The following is a 27150-nucleotide window of genomic DNA, read 5'->3' on the forward strand; positions in this document are numbered from 1 at the left end:
CATGCATTTAACTTCCCGTTCTCACAAAACTCATTGAAAAGAGTAAGGCAATTATCTTTGAAATGATCCCAAAATTTAATTAGAAACTCAGCTGTGTATCCATCTGGACTAGGGGCCTTGTTTTTACCCAATAATTGGAGTGCAAATTTTATCTTGGGCAGGCTGAATCTTGAAGTAAGCCTTGTATTTTGTTCCGCTGAAACCACTGACCATTGAAGAGGGTTAGGAAGGGAGCCTGCCTAAGGGGATTTTGTGTAGAGAGACTTGTAGAATTCAATAATGAGGCTTCCAGATTTTGTGTAGAGAGACTTGTAGAATTCAATAATGAGGCTTTCAATTCCATTAAAGGAAACTGTAGGAGTACCTTGGTCATCAATCAATTCTAAAATCAAGCTGCCTCTTTTTTGGCAGCAAGCGATGGAAGAAATTAGAATTTTCATCTCCCAATTTTAACCAATTCAGCTTATTTTTCTGGATTAAATCTCTTTCCTCTTGATTTCTTTCAAACTATACTTCAGCAAGCATTGACTTTATGACATTAGCCCAAATCAATCGACGGTCCTCTTTCAAAGACTATTCAGTTCCTTCCATTCCAAACAGTTCTGATCTTTCTGTTTTTGGTGAAGAAAGACTATCCAGTTCCTTTCATTCCGAAGAACCCAAATTGAACAACATGTTGCCATAAGATCTTTTTATGTTGTTTGAAGGGGCGCTCTGTAAGCCAGAGCCTGAACCAATTGTGAACATTCTTGGGAGACACAGCATTCCAATGAAAAACATCTAAGAGATAGTGTAAGCTTTTTTTGAAGAAAGGACGAGTATAGAAAGATGGTTTTGGGATTCTTTGTGGACTTTACACAAACAACACCAATTCAAGGTATGGTCTTTGGATTTTGCTCAAGAAGGTTCTTGGCAAATTCTTTGACAAAATATTTAAAGACTCTTCTTCCTCTTCAGACAAAGATATTTATCGTAGCCTTTGGAGATCCAAGTGTCCCGAGAAGTCAATTGCTCTGCCACTTTACAACATAAGCCTAGGAATCAAAGCTTATCTCCTTGCTCGCTGTGTCTAGCAAATGGAGAAGATTTACAACATTTATTGTTTGATTGCTCCCATACAAGCAAGTGCTGGTGGAAGTTATTCTCCTACTTCAACTTATCTTGGGTTTTTGGGCAGTCACTTCGAGCAAACATGTCCCAAATGTTGGTTGTCCCATTTATGTCTTCTAAAGCATAGATTCTTTGGTCAAATGCAGTTATGACCTCTTAATTTCTGAGATTTGGTTAAGAAATCAAAGACTTTTATGATAAGCCCTTCAATTGGTTAGATCGCCTTGGTTCTACTTGTTTACAGTCGAAGTTCTCATGGAGTTCCAAGTTGAAGTTCTTTGGAAATTATTCTATTTAGGATATTTGTCTTAATTGGAATGCTATTATTTTCTCTAAGTAATCAGGTTACAAAAACAATGAGGGGTTCTCTTGTATAGGAATGGGATGATCGTGCTATGTATGTGTCAACCTAGTTGAGATATTTGTGTGCACCTTTTGATCCCAAGTTTTTATGTTTCTGTATTTTGCTCTTTCGTATATTGGATTTTGAGCATTAGCCTGTTTTCATTTTATCAACGAAAAGTTTTGTTTCTGTTTAAAAAAAAAAAGCGTACTATCTTTGTGCTTATGGACGCAATTGTTAGTTACCATTAGGTGCTACCCCTACAAACGGCATGTGCCTCATGCACACATTGTTTACTTGCTCAACAAGGTACCTCGTGTGCCTTTGTCTTATGTGCTATCCACACATGCTTTTGTTGGCCTATTGGATTGCATACATGTGCAATGTATCAATCTACCACATCTGTCACGTTTCACTCTACTCGACGTTGCACGTCTCACATGGATGTCTGCAGCCCGGCAACCATGCAATCACATGTCTCATATGTCACGGGCCTTCTTGAGCCTAGATGTGCGCGAGCGTGCAATCACACATCTCATACATGTGGGAAAAGCATGAATGCACATAACATAGTTATTGTGTTGGGACCCAAGATATTACATCCTTGCTCCCTTTACTTCAAGAATCTTTTGACATATATAGACTTAAAAGGAATGGAATTTTTCTCTCTTTTTTCTTTTTATTTTCATTTTTATAAATAATGCGAAGATGGACTTCAATTAGTGGATTTTTCTGAATGTGGAAGTCCCTTCTTAGTTTCTTCTACAACTGGTGGCAACCTCTTTTGGTCCTTTGTTCTGCTTTAAAAGCGGTAGCAAACACTGAAATAAGATATGCTGATTATGTATAATTCAGATTTCACTTTCAATTTTTAACATATCTTTTTGTTTGACTGCATGTGTTAAACATCTTCTCTTCAGGTTCAAGTTCTAAATTTAATATCGGTTTTGATTGGCCGTGTCAGTGAAGTCATTCCATATTCGAATCTGTTGGTATCATTTTTTCAGAAGGTAAGGTGTGTGTATATATATATAAATATTTCTTTTACTGTATCTATTGTTTAAAATAAGTTATTGGCTACTTCCAAAAAAGGTTTATAGTACAACGTGCATGTCGAACTTAAAAGTACTAATAATTTCATTTCCATCTAACATCAGGAAAACTAGATAAATCTTAAATTAGCATCCACTCATAGACTTAAGCGTTTGACTCAATCCATGATTTAAGATGGCACCCAAACATGTGATCCAAGAGGTTCTATGTTTGAGCCCATGCAATGTTATTTCTTCTCAAATTAATATTGATTTTCACTTATTGGGCTTTCTTCATATTTCAAGCTCACAAGAGAGAATGTTAGATGATATTATATTGCATTTGTTTTTACCCATCAGCTTAAGCTTTTAGGTCGTATATATATAAACTGAATTGGTAGGTATACTTAAAAATAATGTTCAAGATGATTGATCTGTAAAATAAACCTTTTTCAGTTAGTTGTGTCTTCATTCTTTATTTTGAATGATCGGTTCTTTCTGCTCTCGTGTCATGTTATTTGTTTTTTTTACCACACAGCCATGCATCTTTGGTCTTGTAAGCTCATTATAGTTATGGTTTGCTTCCTATAAATGTAAATTAGTGATGTATTACTGTATGTTGTCAATTAGGTTTGGGAGGAATCTTCTGGTGAAAGCCTTCTGCAGATTCAGCTTCTTATTGCTCTGCGGAATCTTGTGGTTGCACTTGGTTATCAATCACCCATTTGCTATAACATGTTAATGCCCATTTTGGATAGGAGCATTGACATAAATCATCCAGACGAACTCAATCTTCTCGAAGATAGCCTGCTGGTACTAGTCTATGACATTGACATATTCTCTTTAATGTATTATTACATTTCTTTGATATTCTGTCACTGCTAAAATGAAATGTACATACAGTTATGGGAATCAACAGTATCTCATGCTCCTTCATTGGTTCCTTCTCTGCTAGCATACTTTCCTCGACTGGTGGATATCATGGAGAGGAGTTTTGATCATTTGGAGGTTAGGCTTCTTCTTTTTTGGCTTAGATTAAGTTGGATGGTAATTAATCTATTTCTTCCATAGAATTCAATAGGATATGGTTTTTGCAGGCTTTTGATGCATTTCATTTCTTTCAATTAAATAGTTTATTAATTAAAATGAAATTAGTTCTAACGTAATATGTTCCCATGTGGCTAGTAAATGTTGGTTTTGCTCGCTTACTAAAGTCATCAAACACTTTCAACAGTCATCTTGGTATTGGAATGGTCAGTGGTGCCAGTTCAGTGAAGAATTTTTTCAAATGAGAGGGATGGAAAGATAGATGAGTAGCAATGTTCTCATTTTCACCTTGAGGTGACTTTGAGTGGTGGAATATAGGCTCCTGAGAAGAGCTACAGCATTTTTATCTGATTGTTTGTGACCGTATTTGGTTCTTTTCTCGTTTTGTACATGCCATCCTTGCATAGGGGACATGCTAGATTGATAGTGATGGTAAAAAGTTGTTCGAGTTAAAGGGTTTGCAAGCTAAATGAGTAGCAACGTTCTCATTTTCACCTTGAGGTTACTTTAAGCGGTTAGACATTAGGCTTCTAAAGAGCTAGACTAGAATTAATTTTTACTGATTGGTAGTGTGAAGAAAGTTTGCAGTGTGTTACCTTGTGCTAACTTCTAGTTCGGTCTACTACTTTTTTCTTAAGCATTTTAAATTGTCTTAAATCAGGTTGCCATCAACATAATTGAGACTTACATCCTTTTGGGGGGTAACGAATTTCAAAGCATGCATGCTACTAGCATCGCAATAATTCTTGATTCAATTGTTGGTAATGTCAATGACAAAGGACTGCTTTCAACTCTTCCAATTATTGACCTTCTGGTGCAGGTATGAGTTTGTTTATTTTTTTAAGCTTACAAAGAGTGCCAATACCAGCAGAATTTTGCCCTTATTTCCAATGTTTTATTCAGACAACTAGAGAAGAAGTTTGTTTCTTTTATTTTTATTCTTATTTTTATTTTTTCACTCAGTTGAACATTTAGATGGAAGGATTTGAAAATCTGACCTCTTGGTCAAGGATATATGCCCTAATCACATTTTTAGGGAAAGCCATTATTACATTTTTTGTTCCTTTTGGCTTTCCCTAATCAGAGAATCTTATGATATAGCAATTTTTCTTGTATTATGGTTTATTGGAAAGTATTTTTGTAGTCTTCATAGCGTTGTTGTAGGTTAGGATGGACTCTCTATCCTTCATAGCCCACCTTTTATATTCCCATCGTCAAATGTATCACTCATCGTAATATATATATATATATGTTATACTATAAGATTCTCACATTCTTCAGTGGCCTTGATCATGTAGAAGTTGGCGAACTTCAACCTTACTTGGTGGCAACTAAAATCAACAAGATCAAGGGGACTTTTATATTTTGTTGAAAACTGTCAACCTTCTGCCAAATTAATTATCTTTCCTCATTTCTAGGGCAGTCGGCTCACTGAATATAGCACTTTCCTCCTCCCTAAATAATGTTGGAGTTCCAATATCATCAGATTTCTTTTCCCCACATAAGAATTAACGAGCCTCTTTTTCTAGCCTCTCAATATTTTGAACAATGCTATCATGTAGCAACCACATTTTTTTTAATGAGAATAACCACTTTCATTGATAATAAATGAAAGCATACAAGCATGTACAAAAAAACCAACCCACAATAAGGAGGAACACCATTTATAAAATGGGACTCCAGCTTTGTAAAATATTATCTGGCCACACGAAATAGATCTGACTAAAAATGTTAAACACATGATGGACTTTGTCAATTTTCCAGTCTCGTATGAGTCTTGGACCTTCCATGCAGAAAGAAAGAAGTGTGATTAAAATAGTTTTGAAATATGATACCATGTGTAAGAATATATTTCACTGTGTTATGTTAGATGGTTACATTTTTAGTAGTGCTCGAGGAATGTTCTTCATGTTGTGGCGCATTGTTAATTCATTTTTTCTGTTAGATTCATTTAACATGTATTTGCAAGTCCATATGATAATAAATTAACGTCAATTTTCTCAATTGTCAAATTGTGCTCTACAGTGGAAAGATTTAGAGCCCTTACTGATCTATACAGTTCCAATATCTTACTCTTGTTATTCTGCAGTGCTTTCCTATTGTCGTTCCCCCAATGATAGGCAGCACTCTTCAAGTACGCTGAATACCTTTTCTGTGAAACGTTCATTTTGTTCCATTTGTAGTAATTTTAGGCTTTCCACAAGCTTTTTTCTAAATTTGTCTCTTTCAACATTGGTACTAGAAATTGGTTGTTATATGCTTGAGCGGGAAAGATGAATGTGATCCTTCCAAGACATCAGTCAAAGCATCTTCAGCTGCCATCCTGGCAAGGGTTTTGGTGATGAATACAAACTATCTTGCCCAGTTGATGACTGAACCATCCCTTACAGTGCTCCTCCAAAAGGAAGGAATCCAAACTGAAGAAAATATTCTTCTTTCTTTGGTTGACTTGTGGCTTGACAAGGTTAGTAGCTTATCTTTCTTTCGGTTAGTTTGATAATCATTTTAGTTTGTTGTTAGTTAGAGGGTTAATCTCTTGTATGGCCACTTTTGAATAAGAATAAAAGTCCCATAGACAGTCGGTTCTTATGGTTGAAACTCCTTCGATGCTTGGTTGCATCATTACAAGCCAGGTAGAGAATGATAATTTATGGTTGGAAATTAGGCTCAAACTGAAGCATTTATCTTTCTGCACACTCATGTTCTAAATTCTAAGGTCTGATGGAACGGTTGAGATGGGACCTACTTCTTGAATGTCTTAGGTTTGGCATCAATGACTCTGCATTATCCTTAAAGTTTTTTATTTGGTCACAGGTGGACAATGTATCATCCGTTCAAAAGAAAATGTATGGCTTAGCACTTTCCATAATTTTGACTTTAAGACTACCCCAAGTCCTTGATAAGCTTGATCAGATCTTGAGGTACATAATCTGACTTTGAACCTTATTCCTAGTTAAAATGTGAATAGATGTTGAGGTTCCTTTCATTTGGTTTTGATACTTTGATTACTTTGTGTGCCAGTGTATGCACCACTGTCATTTTGGGTGGAGTGGATGACCAAACAGAGGAATCCAGGTGTGAACCTGATGATTCGGCTTGCGTTGTTTTGCTGTTGAATTATTTCCATATTGAATAATATATTTGCATACGAGTTCCTACTCCTAATGTTTGCTTCTTAATTATAATTAATGCTAGTGATGAATATACTAGCTCGACCAATTGTGCGGAAACCATACCAAGCAAGGAACTTCGTAGACGACAGGTAACCTTCTAAGTTTTAGTGGTCAAATTATTTGATGAAACACATGCAGTAGCTCTTTTCTTATACATTGTTCTCCTGTTAAGATCAAGGCTTCAGATCCTATCAATCAATTGTCACTAGAAGATTCTGTACGTGGAAATCTTCAAACTTGTGCTGCGCTCCATGGAGATTCCTTTAATTCAGCCATTAGTAGCATGCATCCAGCAGCATTTGCTCAACTTAAACAAGCTTTGAAGATGCCGTAATCTTTTTCTACCAATTGATGCTCCGACAGTTCCATGTTGAGCTCTTCTCCTGTTGTTCAATTGCACAAAAAGAGTAAGTTTTTCATCCATCTCTGAATGCTCTTCTGACGATGATCATTGTACAATAGACTATCAACAAGCAATAATGGTTCTTTCTAAATATTGATAGTTTAGATTCAGTTGAATATAAATTAAGCATACCTCAACTGATTAAATATTTCTCCTCGATCAAGAGTTCGTTCTAATACTCTCACTCCCGCATGATGTTGAAATAAAAAAATGTTTTTTTTTTCTTTTGAAAGGAAAACAATTCATTTTTATTAGATAAAAATGAGACTAAAGCTCATAGTACAAAAGAGTTATACATTGACCAAAAGAACCTAAGGATCAGTAGGCACACTCAGACATCTCAACTGAGGTTGACACCTCCTTAGGGCCCTCATCATATCCAAAATAAAAGATAACAAGCATGAGTAAAAGGGCCGAGCAAACAATCTTTACAGCATAATATATTAATACCTGGAAGACAGACAATCCTTGATAAAACAAAAAAATTATTGAATCTGTTTAAGGGGCGGTCAAAAAGCGAGCGAAACGACCAATCAACAATAATTCATAATTAAGTTTAGGAGATAAAAGGCTCCAATTTAGGTGAACTCTGAGACTGTAGCTGTCAAAATCTTTAGAGAGGATGCACCAAGATGAAGCATTTCTCACAAATCTTTAGAGAGGATGCACCACGATGAAGCATTTCTATGAGCAACTTTGTAATGTTCTAGCCATTTGAGAGATTTGTCATGAAAAACCCTTTGATTTCTTTTTATCGCATTAAACCAAATTAATCGTGAACCTCCTAGAATTAAACAAAACTGTTGAAACATGGACCTCCTAGAAGCTGCCTTACCAAATCTCTACAATCCTCTTTAGAACACCCACAAAATATTGAAAACAGAGAACAAAGTTTTCCAACACTTGGCTGAATACGGGCACAAGAAAAAGAGATGAATCGGGTCTAAAAGGTTTAAATATTATTTTGGTTCTGTTTCTTGCTTTTGTTCATTAATCTCTTGTACTTCCAAAACGTCCATTTTGGTATATTTTAAATTTGTGTTCATCTTAGTTCTTTCAAAACATATATTCTTCTGTTCTACTTTTAGAAAATGACCATTTTGGACCCGTCATTTTCATTTTTATCTCATTTCTTATTACAAATTTTGCATGACACTTTATAAACAATTTCTTATAATGTAGCTAGAAATTTGTGTAAAAAGGTTTCTGTTGTATATAAAATTTTGTTAAAGTTTTGAAAACAGGGATGGTCACTTTTTAAAAAAGTTCAAGGACTGAAGTGAACAAAAGTTGGAAGTACAAGAGGAACATTTTGAAAGCTACCAAAATAAAATAAAACTTAAAATTACATCATTAATCATTCTTCGGCCTTTTCTGCTGTTTAGTTTCTCTCTTTATGAGTTCTCATTTATCATGCAGGTGATTTCAAAGAATTTTGGATGGTTTGTAAATCTGTTAATTTTAATTGATTGGGTTGGCGTCATTTATCAGTTTTGTACGGAAAGCTTGTTTGTACAGATATCCCTCTTCAAAATACGAACTCTGTAAATAGCTTGCGGAGTTGTTGAATGCGAAGGAAGAAGAAATCAAGACTTCAGAGGAGACTTTCAAAGTTCTTGTCGACAGTACTTTGTCGTAGTGGAAAGTTTTGTTCTCAACTGTGCGTTCCAAAAACACAAATTATCATCGTCTGAGTTTGTAATAGATCTGCTCTCTTTCCCTTCTTGGCCACTTTACTTAGATGAAATGAAAGAATAACATGGGAGGAAGAGGTAAAAAGGAATCACCCTGGAGGCAAGAAGTAAAGATCAAAAACATCAAATAGTTCGGTCGGTTGGTTAGGGAAATTTGATTGGAATTTTCAGATCGTTGAATGTCTATTTGTTTCTACTGCTACCACAAGATGATTATCTGTTGACTGATAAATCTAGGGTTTTCTTATATGTTGAATATGGATCTCTTCATATTAAAGGCTAAATATAGAAGCCATTATTTTTTGTGGGTGTTCCACTAACTTCGATGTGGTTTTGCTGGTCGAGTTGAATCTTGTGGGAATGTAAGATAGTAAAATGCCTTTTTATAACTGATATTCTGTCGGCTCATTGATAAGGTTTTTTGGTTTTCTTAGTTCTGACATATAGAGTTGGAGAATTCAAACAATTAATCTCTGAGCTTGATGTTATATACTTATACCAGTTGATTTATGATCAGGTTAGTTATGGATGGGTCTTAATTCTATCCTATAATATTCATAATATTCATCGAATATTACGTTTTGTCTGTTTGAAGACATGAAGATAAAATGTGATAATGTTTTGTTATTATCATTAAATAATATTAAATTAATATAATTTTCCAGGAGAGGTAAAAGATCGTTGTAACAAGCATGAGTGATTAATTGTAAATTAAAACTCAATTCATGTTATATGATAATAAATATGTTTGTACTTTCTGTGCTTCAGTTTCTCTAAGCTGCATTTTGAAAAATAATAGGTAGGAACTAATTCGCTTTGACCATAAGAAAAGTTGGTAAATTTCGAAAACGAACCCATTAAAGTTGTGTTCAGAAAGTTTTCTATTAGAATATAATCGTCCATAGTCCATTAAAGTTGTGTTCAGAAAGTTTTCTATTAGGGGTTTGTTCGGCTAAAACTGAGTTTACTTAAATTCTCCAATAATTTGATTCAAAACAACCGAAACTGATTAAACCGTCAACCTAACCAAAATCGTGCAGAACCCCTAAATACATTAAAAATATAACTAACGGAACCATTTTTCATTAGAACCATACGATTGTTAATGTAAATAAATGAATAAATAATAGTCAGCCCATAGTTTCCTAAATCCATTTAGCAATTAAAACCAAGATCCCATCAGTAATCCACAAGACGCTCATCTTGTTCCATGACCCCTCGTGGCCCAACAAAGGCAATGAGAATTGCACTATCATCTCAAACTTTCTCATTCCTAATGTTGGCCAGTTGATTATGATCCAAGAAATCGGAATCACTCGTACTGTTTCATACTACAAAATCAATTTTACATTTTAAATGTGGTTTTCATTCCATCAAAATTGATCTTATATGATTAAAAACATGCTTCAAATTAATTTTGAATCTGGTAAAAAATAGCAAAAATTCTTAGAATTCAACTGTTGAAATTTTGAAATGCTACAGCTTTTACTAAAAGGAGATGAACCTCTTATGAAGAAACTGTGATTGTATAATCTTTTGAGAAAAAATGTCAACAAAGATAACCTCTTATGAAGAAACTATGAGTGCATAATAATCTAACACCTACTGAGGTTAATTGGAAAAAAAACGAAAAAAAAAAAACCCTTTTTTAAATTAACCAACTAAATGAACCTATCACTCATCTAAGAACTTCACTCCACCTTGAAAATTCCTTTGGCATCTTTTTAGTCATAAAAGAGCTCTGGCTGCACACTTCGACAGTGTAGCCAACCTGAAAGCACTTCAGACAACCACAGATCAATTTTCACCGAAATCTACAAAATTGTTGTCTCCTGGCAGTGAAGAAAAGTATTTGAGTCTCCACTTGAAGATATAGCCTTTAAACACTTTGGAACTAACTGCCCAACTCAGGTTCTTTTGGAATTTGTTTTCCTTATTTAGCCGTCTAGCTGAGAGACCAACTCGAGTAGGGACCTTAAAGAAAGAGAGGTTAAGAAAATGTTATCATTGGCTTGGGTTTTCAAGATCTTTGCACAACATAGGGAGGATGTCTCACCCAAAGTCCCCAACTTCAATCTTTTTTTCTTTAATTTTTAATAAAAATAGACTCACTTTCATTGAAAAAGAATACACATGCATATAAAAAAAAAAAAAAAGCCTCAAAAAAGGGAAATACTCACTACATGAGCTCCAACTACGTGAAATTATAAGTTACAAAAGGTCTTTGAAATGAAACTCGAGAGGGAAACATGAAATCAAAGATCAAAACTCCATATGATCCCACTCAACTCACCTGCCCCACAGAACCTACAAGACCGCATACACCAAGCAAGCCAAAGAAACCAGTCTCTCCCAAAAAGGTGGATTGAGTAGAAACTCCTCGTAGCACTGACATCTCTGTGGCAAACACTCTTCATGCCAAACGTCCAAAAAAAAAAGGAATCCCAAACTCCACTCGCAAAGTCACATCACCAAAGCTCCAATCCTTTCTGTTCTTAGTTAGCTTCAGTCCTTTCTTGTGCAATAATTATTCCCTTCCTGCAACCTACTTGACCTTAACTTTCACAATGCGATTCGTCTCTCCATATCATTTCATTCTACACGAGAGAGCGAAACCCTACAACAACATGGTTTACAAAGATGGATACTGAAGGATCTTGTTCAATAGTTATTCCATAACTTCAGAGAAATAGGCCAACACCACTAGTTCAAATGCAAGAAAGGAGAAAGATGCTAAAAAAGGAAAGGAAAGCAACAGGCAAGGCTCTAGGCAGTCAAACAGATTATAAGCCAATATGTTTATCATGAAATAAATCTTTTCTGGAATTCTTATAGCCCAAACTTATGAACTACAGGAATAATTAAGTATATAATTTATAGGTAAGGTCTTATCTTAAAGCAGTATCAACTGCTCCACATGTTATTAAAATGAACGGGCACTCGTAGGTAGTACAATATTAAACAAGACATTAACCACTTTCAGAGCAGAAGAAATTATAATAACAATAATATGGCAGTACAAAACCAAAATGAAACGGAACTTTCCTCAAGCCATGGCATAAGGAATACTTAACCTTAAATTAACAATGTTGTGAAGAAGTAACCATTAGAGAGGTCTAAAAATACAGGTCCCTGTAAATAGCTTTAAAAAATTAATTAAAGAGGTTGAACTGAAAAGAGAACATATATAAGGGAAGGGCTGATGAAGTCCAACACAAGTCAACAGTTAAGTAGAGATCCGCCAGTTAAAATATCCGCAGCGCACATCGTGCACGTTGTCTAACCCTGTGAGATAACCATCAAACGCTACGATATTTGACATTGAAGAAACAATATGCAAAAACATTAAAGCTACCATCCCTTGAACCATAACTTGAAGATCATAGCATTGTGATTGCTCCATTTGATCACTACATCTACTCAAATCTTAACCTCCCCTCCCCAAAAGAAAAGGCTGGTTTTTTAAAAATGAAAAACTAAGGGTGTGCTTGGATTGACTTTCTAAATGTTTAAACAAGTGTGAACCAGTGCAAAAACAAAAGTGTTCATAAATCCTTAGAAAGTCAATCCATACGAGCCCTAAGAGTAATGAGGAGTTAGTGAAATAGAGTGAGTACCGAGGAGTTAGTGAAATAGAGAAAGCACGAATAGTGAGCTATACTCAACCATAGAAAGAGAAAAAATGAACATAATCTAATTGGTTCAAGGTCTAAACCAGAAAAGTATTAAAAATAGTGACATAATAGTAAGGAATGGAAAAGTGAGCATTACATTACAAGATAGAAAAATCCCAAATGAAGTTTAATCGAAAAACACAACTTTGAAACCTGTGGCCCTATTATATATACTCTCCCCTAATCGATCAAAGCCAATGGGAAGTAAAATGCAAAGACATTGAAACGTCCAATTGAAATCCAACAAGGAATCATAATGTTTACAAACACATTTTTCAAAGAAAAATATGACAACTAACAACATAGTTTTCACGTAATATTGCAGAGAAGTTGAGTTCGAAACTTAGACAAATTACAATCCAGAAATCGAACATTAGGTATAATTTGGATTATAAGATGAAACAAACCAAGGTTTCGGAACATATATATAAATGATTATACCACTGATTTAACGGGGGCAACGTCGTCAGGGATGTTGATATAACCCATCTTCTTAATATTCTCCTTGTTATCATCACTGAGATCATCATCATCCTCCCCAAAGTCATCATACACAGAGGAGCGATGCCCGAATTGACCAGCAAACAAAGAGTAAGCCAAATACATAGTGGCAGCAGTGAGAGCGCCACAGCCAACGCCAAAGAGCAAAGCGACAACAACGCTGAGAATATCCTTGGTGCGATCGCGGAGAGAGGTGAAATCGTAAGGGAAGTGTTGGGTTGTTGCTGAAACAGGGGTAGGACGAGGGAGATCGAAGCGGAGGATGTCGGTGGGGTCGGCGACGGAGGGGAAAAGGGGATCGGAAGAAGAGGAAAAGGAGGAAGATTTGAACTCGGTGATATCGACGATAATGGCCATCTGGGAAAAGGGATGGGGGGAATCGAGGGTTCGGTGACGGTGAAGGGAAAAGGAAAGGAAAAGGGATTTGCAAGGACGAGCTTGAGAGGGAATTGAGAAGGAAATGGTGAAGAGAAAGAGGAGAAAGAGAGGCGACGCCATGGATGAAGGGTTTGAAAAAAGGAGAACTTTTTTCTTGGGTTTGAGAGAAGAGAATGGAAGAAAGAAGACTTTGTCGAGTGTTTTGATTGTTTGTGTGTCGATTCAATTCAGTCCTATCTTTTCTTCTCTCTCTATCCTTCACCTTCCCCTTCCCCTTCTCTTTCACCAAGGGACCAAACCATAACCATTCACATTTTCTTTTCTTTTCTTTTCTTTTACCATTTGATAAATTCTTTTTATTTTTAAATAAAATAAAATAAAATAAATCAAAATATTTATTAAATATAGTATAACGTAAAGATAGACCTTCGCCAAAACTCTATCCATATATTTATAGATACCAATAGAAGTTTATTAGTATTTATCTTTGATGAAATCTAAAATTTTTTAATTTTTCACTTTATCATTTATAATAATTTTTTTAAGCATTTTTTAAATATATCAAAATGCATCAAAATATCTACAAAATTTACCTACGTTATCTATTATTGATATAATATAAAATTTTGTTATATTTTGTAAATTTTTAAGTAGTTTTGTCATTTGCAATAAGTTTTCTGTTTTAATAATCATTTTAATGAACAAAACTTCTGAAAATATTTATAAATATAGTAAACTATGAAAGTCCATCTATAATAAACAACTATATATTGTCTCTTACAGTTCATGATATATAGACATAGATAGTTGTCTATCACGTAAAGATTACGATATTTTGCTATATTTGTATTATTATTTGTTTATTATGCTATATTTTAAAACATCATCTTTTCTATACTTTTATTTTAAAATATATATATATAGATATAGATATAGATATATTTTGTATTTTAGAAAGGGTGGTGTAGTTGAAAATTTGAATTTATAACTTGAAAATTGGAAGTAAAAACATTATCAACTGAATTGTTCATTTAAGAGCTAATTTTGGAATTTGTTAATCTTTCGTAGAGCTATCACGTTTCCAAAATAAAAAAGAATTTAATTGATATATTCATAAAAATAATACATTAAACGTTGACTGAACTTAAGATCAAAAAGAAAATCTTTTTGATCACTAAATAATGGATATAGTGTGTTTAGTACATAATGTTTCTAATGAGTTATTTTAGTCAATAAACTTAGGAGTATGTTTAAAAGTTTTCTCAACTAACAACTTATTCTTCTCTCTTTATCCCTTCTCCCTTCTCCATGTCTTTTCGTCCGTTGTAGCAATTGGATTTTTTAAATTAATAAATGCATCTACTTTTTTAAAAAAATGTCAAATAGGGAAATTTCCATAAATAATAAAGAAAATTGAAAGTACTTACGTTTTAGAGCAAAAAAATTGCCACTCCAAATTTCCACTTTTCAGTTATTTAAAAAAGAATACCTAAATCTTCACACGATATTTTTTCTCGACAAGTTCGTCGTAATTGATTTGTGTTTTAGTCTTTGCTAATCATTGACATTTTGATCATAGCGGCAAATATTTCTACGGTCGGTGTTCCCCCATCCATCATTGGCAAGAATTTTCTTTTCTTCTTTTCCTTCTTCTCATTTGTGTGCTACTTCTTCTTTTTGCTATTTCTTACGTTTTAATTAGTTGATCTATGTAACGATTCAACTTCTTATACTAAGTCAAAGTCATTACTAATTAAAAGTTAAATAAAATTTCTTAAATTAAAAATAGAAAATAAAACAAAACCTCATATACTCATTAAAAATCATAAACAAATGTATGTAATGATAAAATTTAATAAAATTCTAACTCGAGCCTTGTATAGTTTTAAAAAAAATAAATAAAATAAAATAAAATAAAATAAAAAATTGCATATGATCAATGACATAAGGTCGAAGCAAAATGATCCCTATGACTCACCACGATCACTTCTTGTCATTCGCCAGCTTCCGTTTGCCCTTACCTCTAACTCTACCTCTAAAATTAAACAAGAAATAGTGAGTATAAAAATATACTCAGTAAAGGACCTACTACTAGTCCCGCTAGATGCCTGTTAACTTTCTATTAGAAACCTATACAATGGTACCCTTAAACTGGCATCTTCCCGAATACGTGCAAATATGTGATCCCGTATGAACATATCTGGTCTTCGGTGAACCCAAAGGAACACCTAGGACAAACTGGTCTTTAGTGTACCCGAAGAAAACACTAAGCCAATCGGGTTGTGAGTGACCCCGTCGAATCACTTATAATCATGTCTATGTTTATGTCATATTGGACTGGTGATCCCGTCGAACTACACAGTCATAAAAGGTGGTGATCTCGAGGAACACCATGCAGGTACGACTCTAATAACTAAAGCTAACAGCACAACCTAACCATAGCATGTAACATCACATACATCAACATAAACATGGCATAAGTATCGATCATATCATTTCTACTTAAACATTGTCATCAAAGACATAACACAGTCTTCATCATCAATGTACTACTAGTAATAAACATAATATCAGTCATCATCATCAATCACCCATATAATGACAGTCATTATCAATAGCATCAAGTTAAACATTTTAACTATCATTAATGTATAACCATAAATACATGCGGTCTCTTAAATTCAATCCGAATGTCTAGTAGTAGAATCTCTTACCTGGAGATTAGTTAAAACCGAAGGTAATCCTAACAGCAAGGTCAAGCTTCCAAGGAAAAATCCTAAACAATAAGGGTAAATAACTAAGTTTAATAATTGAACTCGCAGTTGATTAAAGATCCAAAAATTCAATTTATTTAACTTACCCAAAATCGAGGCCGAAATCGATTTACAATTAGTTGGACAAATTTTCAGCTGGGTTTCCAGTTAAATCTAACCAATTTAATCCAACATTCATAATTTCATTAATTAAAGTCCAAAAATCAATATTTGTTGGGCATTAACTAAAACTCAACTCAAACTTACAAAAAATATGTAAAAAACCAAAAATAAGCTTAGTGGCTCAATATCGCTTGGCTAGGTGACTCGATTGAAGGAAAATAGGCGGCTCGGCTCGGTAGGGAAAACGACTCAACGCGAGGAAAGGGGCGGCTCGGTTCGGTTGGAAAAACGACTCGACGCAAGGAAAGGGACGGCTCGGCTCGGCACGCGCAATCGACTCTTCGTGTGCGACTCCCGGTGGATGAACGGTGCGAAGAACGGCGCGCGGCTCCTCTTTCGTAAGAACGCGGTTGCTCCAGCGACCTGCGCGGTTCGGGCGAATGCGGACGGACGATAGCTGACGCGACAGAAACGACTAACTTGCACTGGCTTCAAATGATAGCTAACGGAGCGCGACGAGTACTTGGCAGATGATGCAGCGAATGTGAAACAAAACCGAGAAGGCTCGGCGACGCTTGCGACGGTGAGGCGAAAATGATCTTTTCGGCGGCTGGCTTCGAGCGACGATGCACGACGAAGGAGGTGGCGGCAACGGGTTGATGGAAGAAAAAGAATTAGGATATTTTAGGGTTTGTTTGAAGAAGATGATGGGTTGGACTTTCCATGTTTTCCAATGAGTCTATTTAAAGAAAAGTTAATAATAATGTAATTATTATTATTTTTCTTTTATCTTTTCCTTATTTTCATCCATATAAAACAACTTCTTCTCTCTCTTCATTTAAGGCCATCAAATCTCCCTTTTTAAATCAAATATTATCTCTCTCCAATCAATTCACTTTCATCTTTCCCAACAATAAATATTTATCCTTACAAAAAAAAATCATTATTCCAACTTTAAAATCAATCAATTATATAATCATTTGAGACTACTTCGAACCAGATTCTCACTTCTCAGCAAGGAAGAGTTTTTGCCACTACTCGTCAAGGGGCCGAGCAAGCTGGTACTGTGGTGACAGGTACGCTCCCAATCTTAGGGCACTTCGCATTTGTATTGTTTGACTTTGGGTCATCCCATTCTTTCATATCCTCAGTTTTTGTTCGGTAAATGGGTTTAGAAGTAGAACTGTTGAATAGTATATTGTCTGTTTCTACTCCATCAGGAGAAGTTATGTTGTCTAAAGATGAGATAAAGGCATGTCAAGTAGAGATAGCGAACCATGTGTTAGATGTAACTTTGCTAGTTTTAGGCATGCGAGATTTTGATGTAATTCTAAGCATGGATTGGTTGTCTGCCAACCATGCAAGTATAGACTATTCCCGCAAAGAGGTAGTTTTCAACCCTCCTTCAGCAGCTAGTTTCAAATTTAAAGAGGCAAGGACTGTGGTCTTACCCAAAGTCATCTCAGCCATGAAAGCCAGTAAGCTACTCAATCAGGGTACTTGGAGTATCTTGGCCAGTATAGTGGAGACTAGAGAGCCAGAAGTTTCCTTGTCATTTGAGCCAGTGGGGAGAGAATACCCTGATGTTTTTTCTAATGAGCTTCCAGGATTTCCACCTCCCAGGGAGATCGATTTTGCTATCGAGTTGAAGCCAGACACTGCCCTAATATCTATAGCTCCTTACAGAATGGCCCCAGCAGAGCTGAAAGAGCTGATGGTCCAGTTGCAGGAGTTACTAGACAAGGGTTTCATACAACCTAGTGTGTCAGCTCGGGGAGCACCAGTACTATTCGTGAAGAAGAAGGATGGATCGACGTATCTTTGCATTTATCACAAAGAGCTGAATAAGGTGATAGTCAAGAATTGCTATCCATTGCCCATGACTGATGACTTATTTGATCAGCTGTAAGGAGCCATTGTTTTCTCTAAGATCGATTTACGTTCAGGCTATCACCAGCTAAGGATTAGAGACAGTGACATTCCTAAGACTGCTTTCCATTCCAGATATGGACATTACGAGTTTATTGTAATGTCTTTTGGCTTGACCAATGCTCCTGCGGTATTTATGGACCTAATGAACAATGTGTTTAAGGATTTAATAGACACTTTTGTTATAGTTTTTATCGATGATATCTTGGTTTACTCCAAGACAGAGGCTGTTACTTGACTATGTAGTAACAACTACATAGTCTAGTATAAAGAGGCTGATTATCTATCGAGGAGTGATTCGATGGGGTCACTCATAGCCCGATTGTCTTAGTGTTTCCTTCGGGTACACTAAAAACTAATTTGTCCTAGGTGTTCCTTTGGGTTCACCGAATACTAGATATGTTCCTATGGGATCACATATTGCACGTGTTTGGAAACATGCCAATTCAGGGGTACTTCTTTACAGGACTCTAATGGAAAGTTAACAGACACCTTGCGGAAGAGAAGCCATGCGTCGTTCTTCACACCGTCGTCCGTCGAGAGTTGCACGCGAAGAGTTGATCACGCGTGCCGAGCCGAGCCGCCCCTTTCCTCGCACCAAGCTATTTTCCAAATCGAGCTGAGCCACCCCTTTCCCGCAGTTGAGCCGCCTGTTTTCCTTCAGCCGAGCCACCTAGCCAGTTTTTCACCTAGCCAAGCATATTGAGCTACTAAGCTTATTTTTAGCTTTTTACCTATTTTTGGTAAGTTTGAGTTGAGTTTTGGTTAATGTCCAACAAATATTGATTTTTGAACTATAATTAATGAAATTTTGAATGTTAGATTAAATTGGTTAGATTTTTAACTGAAAACCGAGCTGAGAATTTGTCCAACTAAGTGTAAATCGATTTCGGCCTCGATTTTTGGTAAGTTAAATCAACTAGATTTTTGAATCCTTAATCAACTGCAAGTTCAATTATTAAACTTAGTTATTTACCCTTATTGTTTAGGATTTTTCCTTGGGATGCTTGACCTTGCTGTTAGGATTACCTTCGGTTTTAACTAATCTCCAGGTAAGAGATTCTACTACTAGACCTTCGAACTGAATTTAAGAGACCGCATGTATTTATGGTTATACATTAATGATAGCTAAAATGCATAACTTGATGCTATTGATAATGATTGTCATTATATGGGTGATTGATGATGATGACTGATATTATGTTTATTACTGGTAGTACATTGATGATGACGATTGTGTTATGTCTTTGATGACAATGTTTGAGTAGAAATGATATGATCAATATTTATGCCATGCTTATTGTAACGCCCCAAAAATTAAGATAATTTTGGAGTTAATTATCTTAATTTTATTTAATTAGATTTAATTTATTGGGCGTTATTTTGAATTCATTTAATGAAAATTATTTGATTTATGTGTAAATTGAAATTAATTAAATATTTCTTGGATGAATATTTAATTAATTAGAGGTTTTGGCATGTGGGGTTTGTTGAGATTCTGATTAAATGGTAGGTTAAGAGGAGTAAGTAAAGTTGTGGATTTTTTTAGTATTGTTGAAGTTGAATTTAATTAAATAATTATGGATGTTATTTAATTAAATTGTAGAGTAGAAAGTTTGTTGGAGATTTAATAATTATATGTATATGTGGAAATATATATATAATTATTATGTTAAAGGAAAAGATAATTATATTTGTTGAAGTATAATTATTTAAGGAAAAGATAATTGTATTTTGGAGAAAGAATATTTAGTAATGGAGAAAAAGTAAAATAATTATGTTTTGGAAAAATATAATTATTTGTAAAAGGATAATTACTTTGGAGAAAGATAAACAATAATTAATTATTATGAAAGATAATTAATTATTTTGGAGAAAGATAAATAATAATTAATTATTGTGGAAGATAATTAATTATTCTGATAAATATTGTTTCTAGAGTGGAGTTGTTATGGTTGAGTTAGGATAATTCATGTTTGAAGTTATAAGTGATTTATTGGAAAAGATTTGATTGATTAAATTAATTGAGAATTTAAGTTAATTTGAGTATTTTGGAGGAAAAAGTTGGTTTTGGTGGAATTGGAATTAATTGAGTATATATATATATATATATATATAGATATATATATTTAATTAATAATATGGAAAAGTGTAGTTAATTATATTATGGAATATAATTATATGTGTTTGGAAAAGAAGATAATCCATGAGAAGAGAGATGGTTGATTTGATTAGACGAAAAAGATATATATTTATTTAAAAGAGAGAATAATGGTTTAAATAAATATATATGTTTATCATAGATTTTGGTGAGAGAAAAAAATAATAATAATAATAAAGAAGTATTATTATTATTATTAATGGTTATAAATGACTAAGATTTTGTGCATTTAAGGCATTTATTGGGGGAAGATAATGGAATATATATATATATATATATATATATATATATATATATCCTAAAAGAAAAAGGAAAAGAAAATAATAATAATAAATATTATTGTTATTATTTGGGTCTATAAATAGCATTGGAATGCTTAAGTTAAAAAGTAAAGGAGAAAGAAAAATGTTCTTCTCTAAGATAACCCTTTGCTGTTGCCGCCGCCTCACCCGTTATATTTAAGATTGGTTTCTTTGGAAGCTTGAGGATTTAAAGTGATGAATTTTTTCATCAAGGATAAGAGGATTTTTCAACCTCCATCTGAGTAACTTTGGTAAGCCAATGAAATTAAATTAATATTTTATTAATTTAATTTTGGATCTATTTGGGGTTTCTTTAAAGGTTCAATTGGCTAATTTTTTTAAGATTTAAATCTTGGATTGGTTGAATTGGTTTCAACCCCTTTTGTTTGAGAAATTAATTATTTTGGGAGAATTTTTAGATGTTAGCCAATTGCTAATTTCATTAATTAAGATACTGAGTTTTCCTTTTATGATTAGGATCAAGTTAATTGAAGATTTTTTTTACTGTCTGCTAAGAAGTACTTTGTTTGGTTAAAATCTCCAGGTAAGAGATTCTCCTACTAGACCTTCAAACTGAATTTAAGAGACCGCATGTAATTATGATTATGCATTGATGGTAGCTAAAATGCATAACTTGATGTTATTGATAATGACTGTCATTTTATTGATGATTGATGATTATGACTGATGTTATGTTAATGACCAGTAGTATGTTGATGTCGATGTTGATTGTTGATGACTGTTGATGTTGATGTTGATGCATGATATATTAATCACATGATTAAGGACGTTAAGATTAATATTCATGCTATGTTATGATGTTATGTTGTGCTACATGTTATGGATAGGGTGATCTGTTAACTTTGTCTATTAGAGTCGTACCTGCATGGGTGTCATTCGGGATCACCACCTTTTAAGGACCGCATAGTCCGACGGGACCGCCAGTCTAGCATTGACATAGACATGATTCGAGTGATTCGACGGGATCGCTTGTAGCCCGATTGTCTTAGTGTTTCCTCCGGGTATACTACAGACTAGTTTGTCCTAGGTGTTCCTTTGGGATCACCGAAGACCAGTTATGTTCCTCCGGGATCACAGATTGCACGTGTTCGGGAACGTGCCAGTTCAGGGGTACTTCTTTACAGGACTCTAATGGGAAGTTAACAGACACCTAGTGGGACTAGTAATAGGTCCCTTACTGAGTATATGTTTATACTCACTCTTCCTATGTTTAATATTTTAAACGAAGGTAAAGGTAGAGGAAATTTGGCGAGCGACAGAGAAGGATCCGTGACATGCCACATGAGGACTCAGTTTTGCTTCCGCGTCTATGTTTCAGTGTTTCAGCATTATGTTTTTAATGAAAATTTAGTCTTCCCTCGTTTCAGGAAGTGTTTATTGTTATTGTTTCTTTTTAGTAATGACCTCAGCTTAGTATAAAAAGTCGGTTCGTTACAGTTGGTATCAGAGCGTCAGCTTTTAGGTTCTGTAGACTAACTTACGATGTGAGTCTTTGATTTTGTCCCTATGGCTATTACGGTCCTTCGTCACTCGCCAGGTATGTATTTTATGATACATGATTATGAATATGCACGTGACCTTGCCTGTATTAAACTAGAACTGCATGAATGTTATGATTTAATGGTGATGGTTTTAGTAGTGAAATTTAAGAAAAATGTTGCCACGTAGAGGTGCTCAAAGTGGTGATTGAGTAGGCAAAGAGTTGGTCGTTATATTTATGTTGATGTATGTGATGTTACATGCTATGGTTAGGTTGTACTGTTAGCTTTAGCTATTAGAGTCGTACCCGCATGGGTGGTATAAAATATTTCAATTGTCTTTTTGTGATGTTCATTTTTATTTTCTATTTGTTCTTCTTTGTTTTTATTTGTTTATGTGAAGTTGTACTTATAGTTAGTTCTTCCTTGACTTTAATTTGTTTGTGAACTTTGATGATGTACATATAATTTGAAATTGTTTTTTTATGCAAAAATGTATGCATTGAAAATATATTTATCAGTTGTGTATTGTTTGAAAATGTAGTAAGTTAAAACTAGTATGCAATAGCTTTCTATCACTCATTTATAATTAGTTTGCAATAAGGGTTTTATCATGTTCTATCATTGATAGGTAGTGATAGAACTTTATCATTTTCTATCGCTGTGTATTATGTGAAAATGTAGTGAGTTAAAATTAGTTTGCAATAGCTCTATCACTCATTTAAAATTAGTTTACAATATGAATCTATCACTTTCTATCAGTTGTGTCTATCATAAAAGTCTATCATTGTCTATCAATGATATACAATAATGGATTTCTATTAATTACAGAGACTTAGTTTATGATTGTCCATAATAGCAAAAATTTTAATGAAAAGAATGAAACATTTTCTTCATGATCATTCTCTAACTTTTGAGTTTATTAGAGTTTAACTTCAATATCTTCAACTTCAATCTCCTACAACAATATAATATGTTATCATTTTGTGCTTAAAATAGAGACCGGTAAAAGGTGTCCATTAATGATGAAAACTTATAGAAATCTATCATTGATCATAAAATCAAGTATTTTAATAAAAAGGAAAGAAACCCTTGCAATAATAAGCTATCATCTTCAACACACGAGGAGTTTCCAAAGTAACCGTTGCAATAATAGACTATGACTCTTGCGTTTGAAGTGGTTCAGTTTGATTTTCAATTTGTCACGTAGTTTACTATCTTATCGATATTACTTTATCTTCCAAAACTTGGCAAGAAGGAGGTTTGCTTTTCTTCAAAATCAATTCTAAGTTCCTTTTCTTCTGCATACTCTTATGGAAGATTTTTCAATTGACCATTGTTTAAGCAATCAAAAACAATTTTCAACAAACTTAGAATTTCTTTTTGTCCATGGCTAAATATTTTTTCCTTCTTGTATTCTCTTTTGTCCGTCTTTTATTCTCTTTGGGCCATCTTTTAATTCTTCAATTTCTTGTATGATTCTTTTCACGGACACTTTATTTCTTCAAGTGCAAATAAAAAAATGTGAATTATAGATATAAAGAATTACTTACGTTCTTTGATTTAAATATATTTTCTCCCAAAATCCTCCATGCATCAGGTTACAAACATTCTCATCTTGTTATTCTTGAACCATTATTAAAAAAAAATTCTTCCAAGACCAACATATAGAGATGATAGTTTTGGATAGGGGTGCAAAAATAATTCGAGCAATCGACAATGCAGACTATCCAACTCATATTGGTTTAGTTAAATATATATATAATTTTATTATTATTTATTTATTTAATAAAAGTTAAATAATTAAGTTTAAAGGTGGGTCTCTCGTCTCCTCTCTTCTCAAAACTTTTGGAATTATTTTAAAAGCCCAATAGACCCGTGCCAATGAGAATCCTTGTAAATAGACAGCACCCTTCTCCAGATAAGTAACTTTCTTGAAAAATTCATACGTTAGATTATATTGCAATCTTCCTATGGATATTTATTGAACTCTTCTTCATTGTCTATAATACTTGAATGTTTGCCAACTAATTTTGTTATGTACTTGCCTTGGCACTAAGATACTCAGTAAAATTTGTAGAAATTTGCTAGTTTGATCTTCAATTTTTGAAAGTTCTATCTAAATCACTCCTCCATACCCTTTGATCATGCAAGAAGAAGGATGTCTTTTAAGTTATGATGTGTTATCTTCTTCTGTTTTAAATCAACCATATTGAAATTGTGTCCTTTTAATCCAAATTCCACAAATTTCCCATTAATATTGAATGTTAATACATTTAGCTTCTTATTAGTATAAATTTGTCATTGTACCGAGTAGTTCAAAAATTGGGTTGGAATTTTGTCCATCTTAAGTTTTATAAAAAATGTCTGAAAGGACTTCCTATGACTTTAGATGAAATTTATCATTTAATTTGTACTGAGTAGTGACTTTCTTTTATATTATTTTTTCTATCCCGAATGAGTAACTCATGTTCTACTTGTTAAAAAGACATATTAAAATATGTTAGTTAGTACATTTTGAATATATTGTTATATATTGAAAGTGATAGAAGACTATCACTATATATCTACCATTATATATAATTCCTCATTGTTACACATATCCTCAAGTATTTAAATTAAAGCAATATAACTCAACTTATAGCAATAAATATTTCAATCCTCAACCCTCATCTAAAAAACTAAATTATAGAAAATAAATGTCAAATAGTAATCTTCAATAGTTGCTATCACTAAAATAAAAGGTAAACAAAAGATCATCGTTAAAAAAGGCAAATGACTGAAATGTCAACATGGTATAAAGTTTAATCCAATCTTATCTTATTAATAGAAAGCTATAAATTCCAATTTTAATTTTAACAACAAAAACACATCTAGTACGCAAAATCATTAAAAAAAAAAAGTAGTAATAAATATACCACCAATCAGAACAAGTACGTAAAAAGGAATGTAGTTAAAACTAAGCGTATAAAAATGATATAAAAATCATTCAGGAGTTTGTAGGAACGTAATTTTCTGAACCCATCACTCACTAAGTCTTTGACTAACACTTTAAAGTTTTCCCTCACCAGATTATCAGGTGCTGAAGCTAAGTAAAGAGGCATATAGAAGCCAAGTAAAGGAGGGTAAGGTAGGTTGTTATGTAAACTTGTTCTATTTTGCGTTCGAGGAGTTTGTAGGCAATTCTTATACTCCTGAATATCAAGGGTTGCAGTTCAATTTTGAAGAGAGACCGAGTGTTGCATCACAGTTTTGTGAGGGCCCAAGACGATGAATGGAAGAACTGAGCCAGACATGAAGAGCCTAAAAGTCTAAGTTTTAAATTTTGTTGTAATCATAAAGTCTGAATTTCCTTTTGTACTTGGATGTCAAGTGTTAAATTAATAAAAAGAATAAGTTATATTTACTTCGCTACATTATTATTTGTGTTTACTGCCAATTAATTGAAAAGTCAATTTGAGCTAAGTGTTGAAGACTAGGCGATGGAGCAAAGTATAAAAATTGTCTTTCTGCTGTAATAAGGTCTCTAAAGTCCAAAGTAAAAGTTTTATCATGAGACAAGTTTAAGAAGATGTTCCACTTACTAGGCGCTCACCACGTTTTCTCAGGTGATATGCGCGACGAGGATCTAGGCGGCACACTCCCATCTGGTCGCATGGAGTGGCAATTAAGGAAGAGCGTGTCAGGTGGTATCAGAGCATGATTTTGGGAAACCAAAGAAATTTGAAGAGCTTGTCATCGCCTAAGTGACAGAGCATAAATTTAAAGAGCTTGATGATTATTAGTTGCTAAATCAAGAGTTGGAGCCATGTTGTGGAAATAATGTTAGTTTTGGAATTGGTTTCATGAGAAGGAAGTTCTTGGCAGTAGATTCAAGTAGTTTGGCCGTGTGAATCCACGTGCGAGCTATTCTACTAAGTGTATATTAATTGCATGAAGGTTATCATGAAGACAAGTGCTAAATATGTGTGAGCTAAATCTAGCCGCATGACATCCCAATTGTGTGAGAGTTGATTTTGGCCACATGATTTTAACATGGGAGGGCTGAATTTGGCTGCATGAGTCCTAATCATAGGTGAGCTATTTTTGACCGTGTATTTGAATGCTTTGTTATGATAAACTCTGTATAGTGCAATATTGATACCTTGGAATAAAGTTCTGGTTAGTGTTATGTGTTAGGCAAAGGTGTGGATTCGTAAGCGTTGGTGGAAAGGTTGAGCTAACTTTTGAAGTTGTTTTGTAGGAAACGGGGTACACTATACCGAGAACATGAAGAGGACAAACTAGATCGCAGACTACTACTGAACTAGGCATGAAGAGCCTAAAGGTCTAAGTTTTAAGTCTTGTTGTAATCATTAAGTCTGAATTTTCTCTTGTACTTGGATGTAAAGTGTTAAGTTAATAAAGAGAAGAAGTTATATTTACTCTGCATTATATGTGTTTACCGCCTATTAATTAAAAAGTCAATTTGAGTCAAGTGTTGAAGGCTAGGCGATGGAACTAAGTCTAAAAGTTGTCTTTCTGTTGCGATAAGGTCTTTAAAGTCTAAACTAAAAGCTTTGTGATGAGACAAGTTTAAGAAGTTGTTCTGTTTACTAGGTGTTCAGGGTGTCTTCTTGCGGTGAGATACGCAATGAGGGTCTAGGCGACACGCCCCCATTTGGTCGCATGGAGTGGCAGTTAGGGCGGGGAGTGACAATGAAGTTAATATATCTATGTTTGGGGTTATAGAGTTTACCCAATGGTTTGTAACATAAATTTTTTTACATTGAATATTATGTTTTTATGACGACTATTTTTGTTTAAATTCTTTTTATTTAATAAATTCTACCTATCTTTCAAAAGATAATGTGAATTGTAACTTTTTTCTAGAAAGAAAACACACATGTATAGATGATCTCATTCATTTCAAACAGTAATATTAAATAGGTCGTAAGATTATGAACTTACAAAGGTGGGGAGAAAGTTATATAGTTTAGTACTATAAAGTATAAACTAGTATAAAGTAAAAAAAGATCATAATTTTGAT

General features: G+C 34.0%; 2 protein-coding genes across 5 annotated transcripts in view; one reads left to right on the forward strand and one right to left on the reverse strand.

Moving 5' to 3' along the window:
- Positions 1–9190, forward strand: part of LOC103496816 (uncharacterized) — a 42759-nt gene extending 33569 nt beyond the window's left edge. Inside the window, exons 13-23 of one of the 2 annotated variants that reach the window (XM_008458819.3) lie at positions 2374–2463; positions 3115–3297; positions 3388–3492; positions 4193–4351; positions 5621–5665; positions 5774–5995; positions 6346–6452; positions 6553–6606; positions 6727–6793; positions 6877–7111; positions 8527–9190. In XM_008458819.3, coding sequence (XP_008457041.1) covers positions 2374–2463; positions 3115–3297; positions 3388–3492; positions 4193–4351; positions 5621–5665; positions 5774–5995; positions 6346–6452; positions 6553–6606; positions 6727–6793; positions 6877–7038 — 1194 coding nt within the window. In that variant the 3' untranslated portion in view covers positions 7039–7111; positions 8527–9190. Of the gene's footprint in view, positions 1–2373; positions 2464–3114; positions 3298–3387; positions 3493–4192; positions 4352–5556; positions 5666–5773; positions 5996–6345; positions 6453–6552; positions 6607–6726; positions 6794–6876; positions 7112–8526 lie in introns of those variants that run through there. The other variant, XM_051085528.1, reaches the window with a different exon arrangement.
- A 1566-nt stretch (positions 9191–10756) lies between these two features.
- LOC103496817 (uncharacterized) lies at positions 10757–13625 on the reverse strand. 3 transcript variants are annotated; one of them, XR_007821390.1, is made up of 3 exons: positions 12917–13620; positions 11095–11418; positions 10757–10775 (listed from the first exon to the last, which is right to left on the reverse strand). XR_007821390.1 is itself a non-coding variant. In XM_008458821.3 (2 exons), exons 1-2 carry the CDS (start codon positions 13472–13474, stop codon positions 11389–11391), a joined length of 588 nt encoding a protein of 195 aa, XP_008457043.1. In that variant the 5' UTR covers positions 13475–13620; the 3' UTR covers positions 10966–11388. The 3 variants fall into 3 exon arrangements, 2 of the variants coding, with proteins under 2 accessions (XP_008457043.1, XP_008457044.1); XM_008458821.3 differs by lacking the exon at positions 10757–10775 and having other exon boundaries at positions 10966–11418; XM_008458822.3 differs by lacking the exons at positions 10757–10775; positions 11095–11418 and adding an exon at positions 11759–12086 and having other exon boundaries at positions 12917–13625.
- Between the last annotated feature and the right edge of the window lie 13525 nt (positions 13626–27150).

This window comes from Cucumis melo, chromosome 6, assembly GCF_025177605.1.
Source record: "Cucumis melo cultivar AY chromosome 6, USDA_Cmelo_AY_1.0, whole genome shotgun sequence".
Taxonomy (NCBI): Eukaryota; Viridiplantae; Streptophyta; class Magnoliopsida; order Cucurbitales; family Cucurbitaceae; genus Cucumis; species Cucumis melo.